The sequence below is a fragment of the Xyrauchen texanus genome, chromosome 28, assembly GCF_025860055.1.
Source record: "Xyrauchen texanus isolate HMW12.3.18 chromosome 28, RBS_HiC_50CHRs, whole genome shotgun sequence".
NCBI classification, from domain to species: Eukaryota; Metazoa; Chordata; class Actinopteri; order Cypriniformes; family Catostomidae; genus Xyrauchen; species Xyrauchen texanus.
Window position 1 is genome coordinate 3,448,264 of NC_068303.1, and position 19,111 is coordinate 3,467,374.

The 19,111-nt window shown below is 38.0% G+C and overlaps 1 protein-coding gene across 5 annotated transcripts in view; it reads left to right on the forward strand.

Annotated features, from left to right (window-relative positions):
• LOC127621744 (collagen alpha-1(XII) chain-like) overlaps positions 1-3,148 on the forward strand; it is a 122,658-nt gene extending 119,510 nt beyond the window's left edge. For 4 of the 5 annotated variants that reach the window (XM_052095455.1, XM_052095457.1, XM_052095458.1 and 1 more), the window contains one exon: positions 2,298-3,148. In XM_052095455.1, the coding sequence (XP_051951415.1) occupies positions 2,298-2,416 (119 nt within the window). In that variant the 3' untranslated portion in view covers positions 2,417-3,148. Of the gene's footprint in view, positions 1-100 lie in introns of all 5 variants that reach the window. The other variant, XM_052095459.1, reaches the window with a different exon arrangement.
• The last annotated feature ends 15,963 nt before the right edge of the window (positions 3,149-19,111 follow it).

A 19,111-nucleotide genomic window follows, 5' to 3' on the forward strand; every position in this document is an offset into this window, starting at 1 on the left:
AGCAGAGTGTCATAAACCTCATTTGCTATTTGATTTGTCTGGCAAACGAACAAGTTTCGAAAGCTCTGTGAATTCTAACAACCTCTTTGACCTGTTTCAGGTTCATAAACTTTCTAAAGCACCTGTGCTGCTTACACTTTGAAATCCTGAGAAACGTCACGTGTTATTGGGCTCTGTGCGGATAACCACCACGGAGATGATTAAACGAACACTATTGAGCGAAAACAAACAAACAAACAAACAAAACGAGATTACGATCTGCGGATGGGTACTAACAACAACTCACAGCCACGGGCATCAGTGATGGCAGCCAAAACAAACGAAAGCAAACAGTCGGCTGGGGACGCATGAACAAAACACGCAAAAACAAACACCAGCAACCACAACAATTACTAACCAGGTGGATCTGTAGCCAAAACAACTGTAATTTAGCATGTTAACGCAAAGATTTTGTTTATTTCTGTAAATAAACTAATCATGCCTAGTAAATGGATCCCAATCCACTAAATATTAGTTTTAACCCTCGTAGTGAGCTTGTGCGTTGTATTCTGCTGCTTTGCTGAATGCCGACACCAGTGCCTCTCTCTTTTATTTTATTTTTTACTATGTGCCTTAAGTGATCGCACAGATTTTTGCTCAGGGCCAAATTTGAAGCACGCATCTTTTTGTACATAATATCCCAGAGGTTTGAATTCTCTATGTACACATTTAAAGGTTTAGTCCTCCTTCACTTGACTGTAAGTTATGGTCTGAATAATTTTCTGAATGTGCTTGTTTGAATTCTTCAAGTTATTTCTCATGTAGATATTTTTGGAAGGCAAACATGCCCATATCAGCAGCTATTTGTTTTAATAGACAGATGTTTCCCATGATTGCCAGTGTCTTTATATATACACAGTTGGATCAAAAAGTCTGAGAACACATAACAAATCTGGAACTTTTTTTTTGGTTTGATTTGTTTTCATTTAAATCTGGAAATAAGCAGTTTTATGATTTTAATATAAACACTGTTAGACAATACATGAATCCTTCAGATTCTGTAACTTTTCTAGGTCACTAATTAAGATTAAGATTCAACTTTATTGTCATATGCGGTTGTTTTTGCATATCCCAACTAAGCTGGGGTCAGAGCGCAGGGTCAGCCATGATACAGCGCCCCTGGAGCAAATAGGGTCAAGGGCCTTGCTCAAGGGCCCAACAGTGGTATCTTGGCGGTGCTGGGGCTTGAACCCCCAACCCAGAGCCTTAACCGCTGAGCCACCACTGGCCCTGGTTATAACCATGTTAAGATCAGACTTCCTTGAAACAACAGATGCTCTGTGGAACGTTCTCAAATTCGCAAAATCGTATTCGTTTTTACATGTATACACTAAAAATGTCCAACATACATGAATTTATGGGGATTTATGACATTTACATTTTTTCTTAAAGAAAATTTTCACCTCATCTTAAATTCTGTATTTTGTTTAATAGAAGTCTGTGGGGAAAATAACACTGGTGGAAATACAATTTTTAAAGTTTTTGAAATAAAAGGACTTCTTTGTCTTGCTAAAGCTAATTTCATAGCTAACATTTTATGCATCCTAATACATACATTTAAATTATATTTTCACACTTTTTGCATAATTTGGCAAAATTACATCTTGATTGGAAATGACGTCACCATAAAAATATTTTTTCTTGGAACATCCCATATTTCATCTATTTAGTGACACATTTGTCCACTTGGTGGACAAGTACAATAACTTTTGAAATTTTTTTATTACAAGCAAAATTTTTCGGTTTGGTGGAAATGTGCACAACTGTGGGACATTCTTCAGTTTTGGGGAATATATATATATTTTTTTTAATAATTTTCACAAAATAAATATTGAAATTTAACTCTTTGCTTTCCTATCATTGTTTTAGACATGTCATTTGTATTTTTTGATAGATTTTTAGTTTAATATTGAAAGTCTGGTTCTGGAACAAGACTAAAACTATAACATATAAAATATACACATAAAAAGTATTTTAAAAGTAGCAAAAATAAACGGAGAAGACCTGGTAAAAAAAAAAAAACAAGTCGAAATTGGTTTAATAAAAAGTTAAAGAAACACATCAAATTCAATCAATCTATCAAAATGATGCATTTTTCCTAGCGGTCTCAGACTTTTGGACCCCACTGTATATATCTCTAACTCTGTTCTATCAGTGCCCTTCCAACCAGCAGTGCCTAACCTTACCTTTGAACTTACCATGGTTGCAATTGTGTCGAGCACATTCAGAAAGGTAACAATTGTATTTTGGCCAAGCAGAACAGTTTCCACCCGACGCTGAGCGTGTAGTCCAAATACCTGAAGAAGACTTTGAGATATCACCAAACCAACGGCGCAAGAGGTCACTGCCTGAGACGGGATCCATAAGGATAGCCTAGTAAAAGGGGGGAGTTCATTGGCGATGTGTTTGTTGACGTTCCGTTGGCCTGTAAAGATAATTGTGTGACTTCAGCACAGCAGATCGGATGATTATGCGCATAAATCTCGTAATATAACCTCAAAGCTTTCTGTCTGTCCACTTGTACTCCATTGCTTGTAAAATAGCATTAAATATTTGTTCGATTGGATTCATTTGTCACAGCAGAGTGCAGGTGAAAGGTGTTTGATAATTTATTAACATGGAAGGGTTTCCAAACATCAGCACCTCTTCCAATCATCTGCATATTCACAAATCATCATTTATGTCTCATACGCATTAGTTATCCATTTTTGTCTTCACCTGAAAGGTTGTCTTTTTTTGTAAACATCTGCAGTAAAACATGCCCTCCGTTGCTTTATAATAAATCAAATATTGATCGTGTTGGATGAATGTTTGATTGAACTCACGGCTGATTTTACCAAAGGTGGAATTGCATGTCTGTGGTGTATATTTAGTATATTTTTGTTTCATTTGTAGTTGTTGGTTTTTCTTTTTGTTAATCCAGAATATAGTTGTTGTAATTGTTGTTTTAACAGTATCAAATGCAGTTGGCATTTATGTGCAAAACTATACATGGATATAGTATTGCTTCTTCATGTTTGTAACTGCACATTGTGAATTCCACAGCCTTATTTTCTTATTTATTTCTGAAACAGAGGAGGCATTTTTCAATAAAACTACTGAAAATATTCATTTTGTGTCATTTTTATTTTTTCATAAAGATATGCAAGATATCCACTTTGAGGTCCATATTATAGTGTACTCCTAAAAGTTGGTCAAATAAAATTTTTAGCAGATATGTGGGTCGTGGTCAAATAAGGTTGTCTGAGATGGACGTGTCTTGAACTACTGTGTACGTAAGAATTTGATACAATGTACTTATTATGTATGTACGTATTGTTGCATTGTACTTACATTTAAAGTACCTGCATTTAATACCTAAATACAGGTTTACCTTAAACCTAACTCTACTCCTAAACCTAATCGTACCTCAACAGCAGCAAATACTAATCTTGTGAGAATTTTCCAGAACAACATGTAGTTGCACAATGAATACATTGTATTGTACTGTATGTATTTTAATGTTAGTACATACTAAGATAAAGTGGGACTAGTAAAAGGTATTAAAGTGTACACAACTTAATCATTAAGATAATTAAGATAATATTCAAGGAAAATATATTTTTTACATAAATATCACACTTTTGAGTCTATTAACGTACTCTTATTTGCCCTGAAGAAAATGTGCATTTTATAAAAAATGTAAAATATCAGATTTTTTATTTCACACAGTAATGAACGTCTAAAGGGGTCTTCCTTGATTTTATTTTAATTTTACATTACAACAGAATTGATTGATTGATTAGCCTTTATTGTCTCCTAACGGAGAAATTCATCTTGGGCATTCGAGATAGCAGATGCAACACAATATACATAACACATACATAATTACCTACACATAATTTACCACCTTAAAAAACTAACACACACACCCTATTTGTTGTTGTTCAATATTTTTATAGAGAGTGGTACAAATGAAAATTTAAACCTATTTAGTCTACAGTTTGGTAACCTGTACCTTCTACCTGAGGGCATCATCTCATACTCACTGTAGAGGACATTTTTAAACTCTGTTTCCTCACCGCCTCTTCAAAAAGCTCATTAAGAGTAGTCGGTGGCACTTGTCCAATTATTTTTCCCGCCCTTTTAATCAATGTTTGGAGCTGTGATTTTAGTTTAACTGACAGGTTACCAAACCAGGCTACAATACCATATCGGACAATAGACTCAATAGCTGCCTTATAAAACAGCAACATTATATCCTTGTCAACGCCATGAACTCTTAGTCTTCTTAAGAAATATAGACGCTGACATATTTTTGAGGAAACATACTCCACATGATGTGACCACTGTAACTGTTTGTCTACTTGAATTCCTAAATATTTGTATGTTGTTACTTGTTCAATCAATACTCCTTCAATTAGAATAGGATTTTGATCACCTATAGATCTAGGGTCAAAAATCATTTCTTTGGTTTTATTAACATTAAGGAGCAAGTTATGCTTATTGCACCACTTCACCATCTCCTCTATCTCCTGTGTATAAACACCAATATCTGAATAGTTGTAAAGTAAACTAAGTATGGCCGTATCATCTGAAAATGTAATAATAAAATTATTCCTATTGATAGTTCTGCATTCATTTGTATATAATATAAAAAGTAAAGGCGAACTTACACAGCCTTGAGGGGCACCTGTACTTATGTTAATCATCTCAGAAAGAGTGGAGTTAACTCTCACCTGCTGCTTCCTTCCTGTCAGGAAAGAACCATACCATTTAATAATGAAGGGGTTTACTTCCATCTGATGTAGTTTACTTAACATTATCTGCGGAAGAATACAATTAAATGCAGAACTAAAATCCATAAATAATAAACGAACATAACCTGATGGATTTTCCAAGTGCTTTAAGATGGCGTGTACAGTTGTAACTAAAGCATCATCTGTACCCCTGCCATTATTATAGGCAAATTGGTACGGGTCCAAAAGATGCTGTACCTCACTCCTTGTGAATGGCTACCTGCATGTTGGTTATGCCACGTTACTTTTATTTAGTGAAAATAAATATACATATTTTTTTAAACGTTAATATTTTAAAACACTCATGCAAACTTTTCAACTTTTAATGAATCTATTATTTATTACTGTCTCTGGACAGGTACACCACTTAGACATTTTTGACTTTGAGCCCTTGAAAAAAAATGTCAAAATGACTTTGAACTCAGAAACTGAAAACATGTGCATCATAGCAGAGGTGTATTCAAGTAATACTCAAGTGTGAATTGCATTTTAATGTATATTTTAACAACTTCATCGATCAATTAATGAATGTCACATCATTGGCCCATATGTAAAAATATGACAGTCTTTCTGTAATTTCTGTACAATGATTTTTTTTTTTTTTTTTTTACACAATCCTGTATTTCAAATTCAAAATGTTCGTAATTGTTTCCGAGATGACATAATGATGAAATAATATGATGTGACATAAGGTGGCACAAATTAAAGGCTGTGCAACAAATTTCGCCATGATGTATATAGATCATTTACACTTAATAATCTATCATTTTTTCTCATGTTCTTAAATGTCACGAAAATTATTTCTATCAGAAAGACCCACAGACTGAGTGAAATTTGATGAACATAAAACAGAAAAGTATGTCTCTCTTTGGTGTCTGGCAGTCCAGAAGTTGTACTCGGAACCGTTATATCCTGCTGGAGATAGGAGGCAGGGGTGAGGAGCCTACCCCCCGTACAGGTCAGGACTCAACAGGTGGTGGTGGGGTGGTGGAGACTGCCGTGTTAGCACACTGTGATCGATTGTGAGCAGATTTATAAAGCAATAGCTTACATGTGATTGGCTAAGGGTTACCTAGCTAATGGTGTAATGATGTACACCTGCTAGTCTTCCCGCTAGAACTACGCTGCGCTTACATGTCACAATGCAAACAATCTTAAATGTCCTAAAAATAGGCTTAATTTTTGTTATGCAAAATACAATTCATATTTGATGGTGAAACAAGTCCCAGATGTGTTTAAGACTCATGAGAGTTTGTGAGGTTCAACCAAACGTAATAATACGAAAAATGAATGCGTCTTTTCAAAAACTAAAAAAACTGCCTTTCAGCCATCAGGAATCACTTCAAATTGGGCTGGAAGCTTCTGTTAGGGGCTTCGTTGATTTATGGCCAGAATTGTTGCATAAACGTCCACATTTAATTGTGTCCAGACACACAAATATCTCCAGAGAATGAGTCCACATTGGCCAGATAACTCTTTCAGTGATTTAATGGAGCGTCTGTTGTTTTCCGCAGCGCTGGTCTGGAGTTTAATTTGAAAGGTATGAAGATGGGTCTAATGGTATGACAGTATTCAGTAACACTCTTATGAAAGCAGAGCCTTTGAAGTCCATCCAGATGTACCCTCAAGAGGAATGCATTAGGAGGAGGACGGGATTTTCAATTATGTCAAAATATAAAACACATCAGCAAAGGTTGGCAGTAAAAAACAAAACACATCAAGGGTTGGTGAATATACTGTGCAATGTTAAATGTATGACCATTTTTAATTTGGGGTGAATTATTCCTTTGAAAAGTAAATTAATACCACCAACATAAAATGGACAGAAAAAAAACTGCATTACAGTTCTTCTCAGTCGCTTTGGTAAATTTCTCGAATCATCCTTAACATTTGCAAACCATGTTTATTTCTCGAAACTATTCGTACAAACAGCACCAATGGATTACATGCAAAACCCTGTAACTTGCTCAATATCCTCAAAAGTAAATATTTATGTCAATGAACATATCATTGCCATCAGAATGACAAGTCCATGTGTCATTTGACAAGATAGTCAAAATGCAAAAAGCCATGTTGTCAATACAACAGTGTACTCTGTCAGTATCTCCTGATGTAAAATATGGGTATGGATTTGATGGCAATGACTGATGCACATGGCTGCACTATTACTACAGTTACACATTACTGTATGTGGGATACTGATTGCAAGAGATTGGACAGGATTCACATTTACGCTTTTACTGTTGGTCTGTCAACAAATTACAGAACAATGTCATTGTGTTACAGAAAAGAAAAAGACAAGAGTATTTTACTGCACAAAGGGAAAAAAATACAAAATTAGAAAGGCGAACATAGGAAACACCCCCTGTACATGCAGGACTGTATGGGGGAATCACAGTGCAGTCTTTCTACACCGCCTGTCATCCCGGTCTGTCAGGTATCAACAGATATCTTCCCTTGCAATTCAGTGTGGATGTAATCTTTTGGAATGTCTTATCCAACCTCTGCAGGCGACTGCTGTGATGTCCTCACATGCTGCATCCATGGCTGCCAGCAGGGTCATCTGAGTATGTGGTTGGCAATCATAGACCTTCCACCTTTTCACAGAGATTTATAAAGCCCTTATTACAGGAACAATCCCCCCGGAGCAACCTGTTTTGCTCAAGGACACAATGGTGGTTGCTGGATCGAACCAACAACCTTCTGATTACCAGTTATGTGCTTTAGCCCACTACACAACCACCACTCAATCGGGTTAAGGACTGGGGAATAGGGTGGGAGGAATTCCATCAGCATCCTATAGTGGGTCACAAACCGTTGCCTGATGGTGTTTGAGCAATGGAGACTCATATTAACGCAAAATACCACACACTTTGGTAAATCATCTCGAAATGGACCCCTCTTAACATCAGGGATGAGATCCCTGTAGAGGGTCTCCAAGAAGGTGAGGCCATGCACCTCTGGGCTATTTTAGAGAACTGGTTGATCATTGGTTGATCTAACGCTTCACTCATTCCCCTTCATTAGTGAAAGATTCACATGTTACATTTACATGTATGCATTTGGCAGACGCTTTTATCCAAAGTGACTTACAGTGCACTTATTACAGGGACAATCCCCCCGGAGCAACCTGGAGTTAAGTGCCTTGCTCAAGGACACAATGGTGGTGGCTGTGGGGATCGAACCAGTGACCTTCTGATTACCAGTTATGTACTTTTGCCCACTACGCCACCACCACTCACATGAGAGCAATTCATCAATTCAGGACACATTTATAAAAAAAAAACATCTAATAGAAATGTTTAGAAAAAATGCTTGTCAGATTATGACAACTGGTTCAACCATTTTGCATTTAATGACTTATGCAATGAACTAATGCCTAGATGTTTTGGGGGTAAGACTATTTAACAGAGAACAAGTATAATGGATTTTGATTAACATGACATGAGCAATTGATTATGTAGGAAACAGCAGACAATTGTACATAATCAATTGCATGAATGTACCAAAGCATTGGCAATTTGGAGGTTGAACAAGTAGATTTGAGAATTTCAATTGTGATCTGAGAAATGTACTAAAGCAAATGAGAAAAACTGTAATACTGTATAAACAAAATTGATTCCAAAAAATTAAGATGTAATCGGATAAGTCAAACAAAGTGGTGTTCCACACCATTCAAACAAATCCACATAATTTTTGACTATTCGCTATAAATTAAGAAATATCTTTGAAGATCAAACGATCAATGTAATTTTCAACATGTGTTTGGATAAAGTCCTCATTTCCTGAAATGTATTTTAATTTGTGTAACTTACAAATTAGTTTGCTTAATCTTGCTAGCAGTGTAGGGAACCGTTTACCCAAAAATTAATTTCCTCATTTTGTCTTGCATAAACTCGCATTACTTTTTTTCACAGAACATAAAATGGGATTTTTGAATTATTTTTAGCTTTATAAAAGTAAAACATATGCACTATATTCCAAAACCTCTAAAGCCATATGATATCTTTCTGTAAAGGAACAGACTGAAATTTAAGCTTCTAGTTGAAAACCTTCCACTGCTGCTCTCAAATCTCATTAGTGTATTTGTATATTTAAACTTGATACCTCAATATCAGTAAAACCAAAAAGCCACTGACTCGTTCCGAGTAATGTGTGTCCAAAGACGAGATCCACGCAATTTATTTGTCTCTGAATAATGTCTTTTTTAATACCCTTTCTGTTCTTTTCAGTCAGTTGTTGATCAAAGACAACAAAAAGAAGCATTTAATTCTAAACACACTTAGCACAGATGTGGTAAAAACTATTTACAACTCGTTCATATGCGGTCAACCAAAACACTTCTGTTTTGAACTGCTGGTACACTTAGTGTGCTTTCACACTGCCCCAGCTGGTCTCTGTTCACATCATATTATTTGAGTCCGAACCATGGTCTGATTACGTTATCAATGCGAGAACAGGTGGCAGCTGTTTACCACTGTAACTAGGTAACAACTATAGAAAACATCAGCTTCACTGTGTTATTAAAGTATTCGTGTTTTTGGGTTTAGCACCAAAACTTTGCATGTACATAACGACACTCAGTTTGACTCTCGGGAATGCATTGTATGTGCAATTATGTGATGAATATTACCATTTGTCTGCTGCGAGCCCGTGGATGCGTTGCAAGAGTTATGAGTAATGTAAGCTGCTCTCTGAAGGGGATTTATTTGGAGACAAACAGGTATGAGAAATGCATTATAACCACAATAATTCTACATCATCACAAGCAGTTCACTTGCGCGATTTGGTACGATTTGGGAGGAGACCATGGCGGAGAATAGCATGGTTTTTGAAGTGAATGATGGTCTAATCCATTTTTCTATATGCACCTCCCTTGATATTGCTTGCCGTTTCAGTCACATGCATTTACTTAGATAAGTAACCAATTTATCCATATAGTATTGCTTATATTTTACACAGAGAAACTAGCATGTATTTGACCAAAATTCCATTATCTTCAGCAAGCTGAGTATCATGTATTACAATGTCAATGTTCCCCAAGAAATATGCAATGAAACTGGTGTACTGTTTCCTATTCTCTCTGACAACAAAACACTAGAGTGTGACTTACTCGTAATTACAATTTCAGAAGTGGGAAGCATAAATCCAATAGCGCATGAAGGCAGAATTAGAGTGAATTATAGAGTCATATGGACTTCTTTTATGTCAATTCTACAGTGCTTTTTGCCTTATTGGGAGTTTGACAGCCCCTGGTCACTGTCACTCTTCTAATCATGGTGAGTAAATAATGACGGAATTTAAATTTTTTGGTGTACTATCACTTTAACATAGCAGCCATAAGTATCTGTGCTAAAACATGGCTAACATAACAATGACATTATGCCATACAGCTTCCCAATGGGAATACTGGGCTTTAAGAATTAGGACTCCTTCATGTTGAGTACACTTACGCTCTGGAACATCACACAACTGAAGAAAAAGGCACAAGTCTCAGTAGGGAGCTTTTAACACTCACTAACTGCCGCTTCCCAAACCCAGAGATGGGTACAGGAGAGAAAAAGGAAAGACTAATTGATGCAAAGGCCAAGCATGACTTCATGGAAATATCTTAGGAGAATTCTAGCAGCCAAGAGCATTCGCACAGCCGAAGGGGGTCCACGTGCACCAATTAAATTCACTGTTTGCTTGTCTACATAAATGAGAATCCATTCTGTCCTAATCAACGCACAAGAACACAGAAGATTAATAAAATGCCAATTTTTCCTGCTTCCAACACATGAAATTTAAGCACTGACTGTTCACTTGCTGCCTAACATATCCCTGCCCTTAACAGATGCCATTGTATCGAGTTAATAAATGTGAATCATTTCACCTGTCAGTGGTTTTAATGTTGTGGCTGATCAGTGTATGTTGATGGGTTAAACAGATTTGCACTGCTTTGAGCTGTAGCTTATGGACTCGCCTAATTTTGTCCCGGGACCTATTCGAGCAATAGACACGTTGATTGTAAGTTGATTGTTTCTGACAGTGCTGTTCTCTAAGGATGCAAAAATCAGAGAACATATGAGACTATAATCAATTTTAATATAATGACTTTATGATATATAATGACTCTACATTATGTGACATTACACTGAATGAATAGTGAAGACATACACTGGACACAGCTGGTCTGTAGTCCTCTAGAGTGCTGACGTGCCCAGTCTACAGTCCTGAAACAAAGCAAGAAGCCTTCCAAAGCTTCTCGAGACATTGGCGGGGGAGAACTTGTGCTTCCAGAAGTCTCTGAGGTGAAAGTGAAATGTCTTCAGCTGGATCTATTAGACACCAGAGTCTGAATGGTACAGCTGACACAGCATTCACACTAGATTAGAAGAAATAATGACATGAGTTAAAATGGACAGGCGGATGCTTGCGTATTTGCTAAAATAGAGAGGTGAATTCAATAAGCAGGCAAAAAGCAACATCTTATTCATTAACCACATGCAATCGAGGTGTTAAACCGAGTGTAAACCTGGGTGTGATATGTGCTGAAACAGCACTGTAAAAATGTTATTCAGCACAATTTTGGGGTGTATCTGTGCGCTTTGTTACCTGATTTGCTTTATTCCTTTAGCTAATTTGGGTCTTAAAACAACAGACAGTGTGTGCTTATAAAAGACACTAACCAGTCAGAACAGCTTAGCAACCAGCCAAGGCACCCTTGCAATGCCTAGCAACTAGCAAAAAATCCCAAGCAACACCTAGCATCCAGACAAAAAAAATCCCCTAAATGGCTAGCAGCAAGGCATAAAAATTAGTAATGCTTAGCAAGCTTAAAATAAAAAAAAGCAATGCCTAACAACAAGTAACAACACCCTAGAGACCACCCAAAGACCCTAGCAACTAGTTAGAACACACTGACAACACCTAGCAACCAGCCAGGACAGCCTAACAATCAGTGACAACACCCCTGCAATGCCTAGCGACAAGCCAAGACCCTAGCAACCAACTAAAACACCCTAACAATGCGAAGCAACCAGCCAAAACAATAGCAACCAGTGACAACACCCAAGAAATGCCTAGTGACCAGTCAAAAATCTTAAAAAAGGCTAGCAGCAAGCCAAAACACCCTAGCAATGCCAAGCAACCAGTGACAATACCCTAGCAATACCTTGTGAACAGTAAAAAAACTAGCAATAACTAACAACTAGCCAGAACAGCCTAACAACCAGTGACAATACCTTGGCAATGCCTAGCGACCAGCCAAAGACCCTAGCAACTAACTAAAACACCCTAACAATATCTAGATGCCAGCCAGAACACTTGCAACCAATGACAACACCCAAGCAATGCCTAGCAACCAGCCAAAAAAATCTTAAAAATGGCAAGCAGCAAGCCATAACACCCTAGCAACCAGCCACAAATCCAGTAACAACACTCTAGCAATGCCTCGAGGCCAGTCAAAGGCCCTAGTAACAAGCTAGAACACACTAGCAATGCCTAACGATCAGTGACAACACCCTAACAATCATAGGCGGAAATCGCGGGGGGGTCGGAGGGGTCAGGACCCCCCCATCTGAGGGTTGTCCCCCCCCTAAAATATAATTAAAATATGTGTAATGTAAATAATATAATGATATATTCTTAAAATAATTGTTTTAAGAAATAAAAGAATACAAATGCAAATGGGGCAACAACAAAAAACCCCTTGGTGTCCCCTTCAAAAATTGCTCTTGAGAATTATATTTAGGCCAAAAGGACCTAGTAACCAGCTAAAACACCGTAACAATGCCCAGCAACCAACCAGAACAGTAGCAAATAGGGGTGTGCAGCGATGCCATTATCTGTATTTGTATATGTATTTGTTCATATGACAAAATTATCTGTATCTCTGTATTCGGATAGAACCGGGTGTGGGTGGGGCTTAAACAGAAGTGTGTTAAAACTAAATGAAATACCCATTTTTAAATATTACTCTTGCATTTATATTTCCTATTAATAAAGTATGCCATGTATATGCCTTTTCATAGTCCCGACAAATAATAGAATAACTGTTCGTGAACTCTCACGGATAACCAAATATTACAAAAGGTTACCACGCACATATTATAGGGTATGACGGGATGTTTTGCTTTATCATTAAACATTTAATGCATGCAGGACATTTTAAAGCCATCCATACTGTTGCACGAATTCGGTCACTTATATCAATTTAAACCATCAGCTTTGTAGACAGCCGGGGTAAACTGCACTTTATCTTTGAAAGTGTTTTGTGAATCAAATGGCTGTTCTCTGTAGTCCTTCAAATAAACGCGCTGCACATGTGAGATGCAGATTCCCTGAGCGCGCACTTGAGAGTCTGTGATCATGCTGCTGTAGTCCAGCAGGCATTCAGCCGAAAACATTTTATTTCACATAAGGCTGACATTTATGTGGATTTATAATAGATATCTAAATATAAAAAAATATATTTATTTAGAGCTCAGGCCCTTTGGGTTTAGAGGCCCCTGGACAATGGACCAATTGGCCCACTGGTTAATCCATCCTTGTGAATACTCTAGAGCATTTAAACCTTTATAGAGCGTTTGAACTTTTTTTTCTTCTCGAAAATAAAGTCTCAACCAGATAATTTCCTTAACCCTTGTGCATCCTTGTGGACATTTTTGGCTTTATCAGTTTTGTTTTTTTGATAACTTTGTCTGTGTTAATGCTAACTGCATACAATTTTCCACAGGTGTGAATTTTTATTGGAATTTTAATATTTCACCCTATTTTCTTTAAAAAAATATTTTTTGCACTAGTTACACAAAATACTCCCTCTTAGCGTCGTTTTGGACAAAAATGGCACATTGAAACCCATTAAAACTGCGATTTTTAATCCCAGTGCCATTTAACTATAAAATTATGCAATCTTGTTTAACATGCTTTCATTATGTTGGCAAGGCTTCAAAATTTACATTTTAAATATTTTTTATCAGATTGTGCCATTTTTTCAGGTTTGGCATATCATCGCTTTTGTTGTTGTTTTCTGCTGTTTTTGGCTTATGCATATTATAGAGCCAATTAGATACATTATGAATATATAATTGTGTGAGTGTGTTGGTATGGATTTCAGAGTGTGGTTTGTATGTGTCTGAGGCTCTAATAATAAAAATAAAAAAAATTCTGTTTAGCATTTATTAAATTGAAAATAATTATAATTATTATATTTTTTATAAAAAACAACAGTGGCATTATGTAAACAAACCGGCGTTTAAAGTGTTAAAATTCTGAAAATAAATGAATGTTTGGTAATTATGATTAGAACTGATGCTGGTTAAAATATAAGTCAGTGAAAGTAGAAAAAATATTATTCTATAATATTTTTATGACACTTTTTGACATGGCCATTTTTGTCCATTATGGACCTAAGTGGTAGCTTTTTTTAAATCTGATACTGCATAAAAAATATGAAAGCATCAAAATGAATGTTGTTGTTAATCATTGACATATCCGAGGCTCTAATAATCAAAGAAAAAAAATTCTGCTTAGCATCTATTAAATTGAAAATAATTACTATTTTTCATTTTTTCCTAAAAAAACAACAGTGGCATTATGTAAACAAATCAGCATTTAAAGGGTTAAAATTCTAAAAATGAATGAATGTTTGGTCATTCTGATTAGAGCTGATGCTGGTTAAAAAAATTATGTCAGTGAAAGTGGAAAAAAATATAAATCTATAATATTTTTATGACAGTTTTTGGACATGGCCATTTTTGTCCATAATGAACCTATGTGTAACTTTTTTTAATTGATGCACAAGGGTTAATCACTAATGTGGTCGTCTTTAAGAGACGGATAGACGAGCTCCAACGTGAAATCATCACTTCAGGTCAGGAATTTAACATCACGCTCAGGTTTAGGCTATAAATGAATACATGGGAATCACGTGTAAACCGTGTGATACATTAACATTTCAAGAAGTGGAAAGTGTATATGATCTTGCATATTAATGTTACACTTGACAAGCTCCAGACGCGCACAATTAATAGAGACCACAAGCGGAGTCGAGACCGTGCCCATCCGATTTGAAATCACAACCTGTGCATTTTCATTCATAAGGTTTACACTTTAGCAATATTAGCTGCACAGATTCATAAATTATTTGTCATTTTGAATATATTTATTTAAAATGTCGCTTTAACCTTGTGCCTCTTGGATGATCAGTCATACGGATATTTGTTATATTATTCGGATGAATCCGTTATACGTTCTGAAGTCATTACTCGTGTCTTTCTGAATAAGATATTTAGCTTCGGGCACATCCCTACTAACGACCAGTGACACCACCCTAGCAATGCTTAGCAACCAGCTAGAACACCCAAGCAATGCCTAGCAACCAGCTAGAACACCCAAGCAATGCCTAGCAACCAGTTAGAACACCCAAGAAATGCCTAGCAACCAGATAGAACACCCAAGCAATGCCTAGCAACCAGCTAGAACACCCAAGCAATGACTAGCAACCAGCTAGAACACCCAAGCAATGCCTAGCAACCAGCTAGAACACCCAAGCAATGCCTAGCAACCAGCTAGAACACCTAAGCATTGCATAGCAACCAGCTAGAACACCCAATCATTGCCTAGTAACCAGCTAGAACACCCAAGCAATGCTTGGCAACCAGCTAGAACACCCAAGCAATGCTTAGCAACCAGCTAGAACACCCAAGCAATGCCTAGCAACCAGCTAGAACACCCAAGCAATGCCTAGCAAACAGAAAGAGCACCTTATCAGTGCTTCACAACTAATTAGAAGACCTTTGCAAACACATCTTATGGTCTCTCTCTCTCTCTCTGTCTGACTGTATAACATCAAAAATCGAAGCTTTTAAAACTGCTTAAAACTGTCAGCCAAGGCTTTGTCAAGCCAGCATCACAGTTTGTCTTGACAAACATTACCTATCTAGTTCTTAGTGAAATCCTTACTGAGAGTTTAACATTTTTGTTGATATGCGGATACTAAGTTGTTCTGACAGGTTGCTCTATGGTTGCTGAAGTTTTGGGGTTTTCTTTGAGGCTGCTTACAAGCACAAGTGAATAAAGCTCACGTCCAGTTCTCTATGATATTCTGGTCTCTAGATGTAGCCTTATTCAATACGAGTTTTATTTTTTGGCCATCTTTCTCTAAGTAAAAATTGTATGCATGATTGGTTAGAAAAGTAATAGTACACCTCTCCTTAACAAACACAACATATAGAAAATATATGTTAAAAGTACATTGTCTGAGAGCATATTTTGTAAATGCTAGTAGAAACCATGGTTTAGTTCCAGTATTATTTCTCATGTGTGAGTAAGTTGGGATAGCAGGGGGCAGGAGGTAATCACAGCTATAATCAGCTGTAGACAACATTACTAAACCACATCTCCATTAAAACAGCACACTGATAAACATAGCCTCAAATCATCCTCGATTTGTGCACGATTGCGGTATTTCGTTTTGAGTGCAGTCATTTTTGAGAATCCTGCCTCACACAAATATGCCGACGCGAAAGGAAGGAGAATCTTCAAGCCGACGTCACAGAGTTCAGGGTATTCCTGCATCAATGCTGCCCAGAATGACGAAAGAGGGCAGGAGCTAAAGAGTTCCTTCAGTCTACTGTCACTCTTCAGCTCAATAAGCTGTTCCTGCATATCAATCGATAGCTCGTTTGCTGTGTACACAAACGGATCTCGAACCCACGCAAAAAAGCGATAATCCTCTTTAAAGTACGCCACAAATAGTTTTCTCATTGCTGACAGGTGTTCAGACGCTGATTGAAATAGGGAGGAGAAATCGTGTGACGTGCCTGCATCAGTGATAAAGTCTGCAAGACTGGGGAACATGTCGCATTTCCCTCGACTGATGCGGCCATGCCAGAGGTCTAATTTTTGTGTGAAGGCGTGCACTTTGTCTGCAAGGAGCAAAATATGAGTTTTGCGGCCTTGCAAAGACAGGTTGAGGCCATTCAAGCAGTCAAATATATCAACCAAATAGGACAGAGACGCAAGCCACATAGTGTCATCCAGATGCTTCGCCAGATCTGATTTGATTTCTGTCAAAAACCACTTCAGCTCCTCTCGCAGCTCATACAACCGCTGTAACACCCGCCCCCTGGAGAGCCAGCGAACTTCAGTGTGCAGAAGCAGCTGTTCGTGCCCTGACCCCATCTCCTGGCAGAGGACCCCAAACAAGCGAGAGTTTAGCGGCCGTGATTTAATGAGATTTATTATTTTCACGGATTGGTTCAGCATGGAGTCAAAGAGAACCGGCATTTTTTTAGCAGCTAGTGCTTCATGATGGACCATGCAATGTGTCCATTTCACAAGTGGAGCTACTTGCTGAACGCGAGCAGCTAGGCCACGCTCACGCCCCGTCATTGCCTGCGCACCATCCGTGCATAGGCCAATGCATCGGTCCCAAGCTAAACCATTTTCACGGATAAAAATATCAAGGACATTGAAAATGTCTTCTCCTGTAGTGTGCGACTGAAGAGGCCGGCAAAACAGGACATCCTCCTCAATCGCCTTGTCCCGCAGATACCTGACATAGGTGAGGAGCTGTGCCTGCCCAGCAATATCAGTGGATTCGTCCAGCTGCAGCGCGTAGTAAGGACTTTTTTTACGAACTCTATCAGTTGCTCTCTGATATCATTGGACATGTCTACAATTCTCCTAGCGACTGTGTCATTGGACAGTGGTACTGCACCGAGTTTGGCTGCTGCACTATCGCCTATCATTATTCTGCACATGTCTTGCGCTGCCGGCAAAATGAGAGTCTCGGCGATTGTATGCGGTTTACCCAGTTTACCGATCCTTTTGGCCACTACATACGATGCCTCCAAACACTGTTTAGACACAGTGCTGTGCACTGAAATGGTTGCCTGTTGCTGATGGAGGCCATCAAGCTTTCTTTTAAAATATTCAGCTGGTTTATTTTTAATGCCAGCATGCTTTGTTTCGAGGTGCCTTTTTAATTTGCAGGGCTTCATACTGTCGTTTGCAGGACCTCGGCACACACGACACACTGAGGTCTCAGATCAGCCGTGACTGTAAACCCAAATTGCAGGTATGCTTCATCGTACCTTCGAAGCTTTTTTGCAGCTGGTGGTGCGTCGGTTGGCTTGTTGGTCCTCACAAGAAATTTCTCCATTTTGATGTGTTTTCAATAAAGTTTAGGCAATATGTAACTGTGTGTGTGGTGTATGTTGAGAGACGTATCAGGGGCTAATCAGTCGGGACTTAGGCACAATCTTTAATTAAACGAACAAAATAATTATTTTGCAGACAATTCAGATTTTATTTTAATACTTAACGATTTTAGTCCTCGTCAGTGTGTGTGTGTGTGTGTGTGTGTGTGTGTGTGTGTGTCTTAGTCGAGTGGGTAGTTTTAGCTAAGTGTAGCTACTGCCTAGCAGTTAAAAAAAAAATACTGGCTAGGGCTGAGATTTGATCTAATCTTAAAAAAGAATGTTTGTGGGTTTAGTCTTTAAAAAGAATGTTGGGGTTTTGTAGTAAAGGCCTATGTAAATCGATATTGATAAGACTAGCGAGAGCTGGCACAAGCAAACTTGGCAAGACACTAGACTAGAGTGAATGGAAAGCTATGTTGTGAGTCAATTTAAATGCAGTGATTTATTTTTGTGTGAGAGTGAGTGAACATTTACATTTATACCCCGCTCTGTAAGCCAGGGCGGGAACGGCGGCAGCCATGCGCATGCACTATTCATTTGCAGCCTGGACGCGGAGGGGTGTGTGTCTCCTCTCTGCTCTGACTGCTGCGCAAGGCTACTGAGAGACTGACCGCCTGTGAGTGCTTTTGGACGGGAGAGGGGCTCACGGCAGCACCCGCTGTTCGTTGAGCACAGTAGGCCTAACTGCAGAGTGATTCGTGCTTTCGAGTCTCCAAACACCACAAAAGTCTCCAAAAACACCAGTAAAAGTTGCTGTATTTGTCGCTTTTGACAAAAAAAAAAAAAGCCGCCAGGAGGATGATTTGTTTGTGTTATAATTAGTGCTTGAAGTGGCGGCACTCTCTTTGAATTGGCAAATCATTACATTTTTACAGTGAAAAACAAAACTTGGAGATATTGCTGTTACAACAAGGTATTGTTATTTATTTAGCATAGCACATCTCACAGCAATACTCAATCGTGTTTTGAATGATTCAGTGTTGTGAACGAATCGGTTGAGTCAAAGATTCAATGACCCATTCACAAACATCTGTCTCATTCTTGATGAATCGGCCGTTTGAACGAATCATTTGAATGAACGACTCAATGACTTGCTTAATGAAA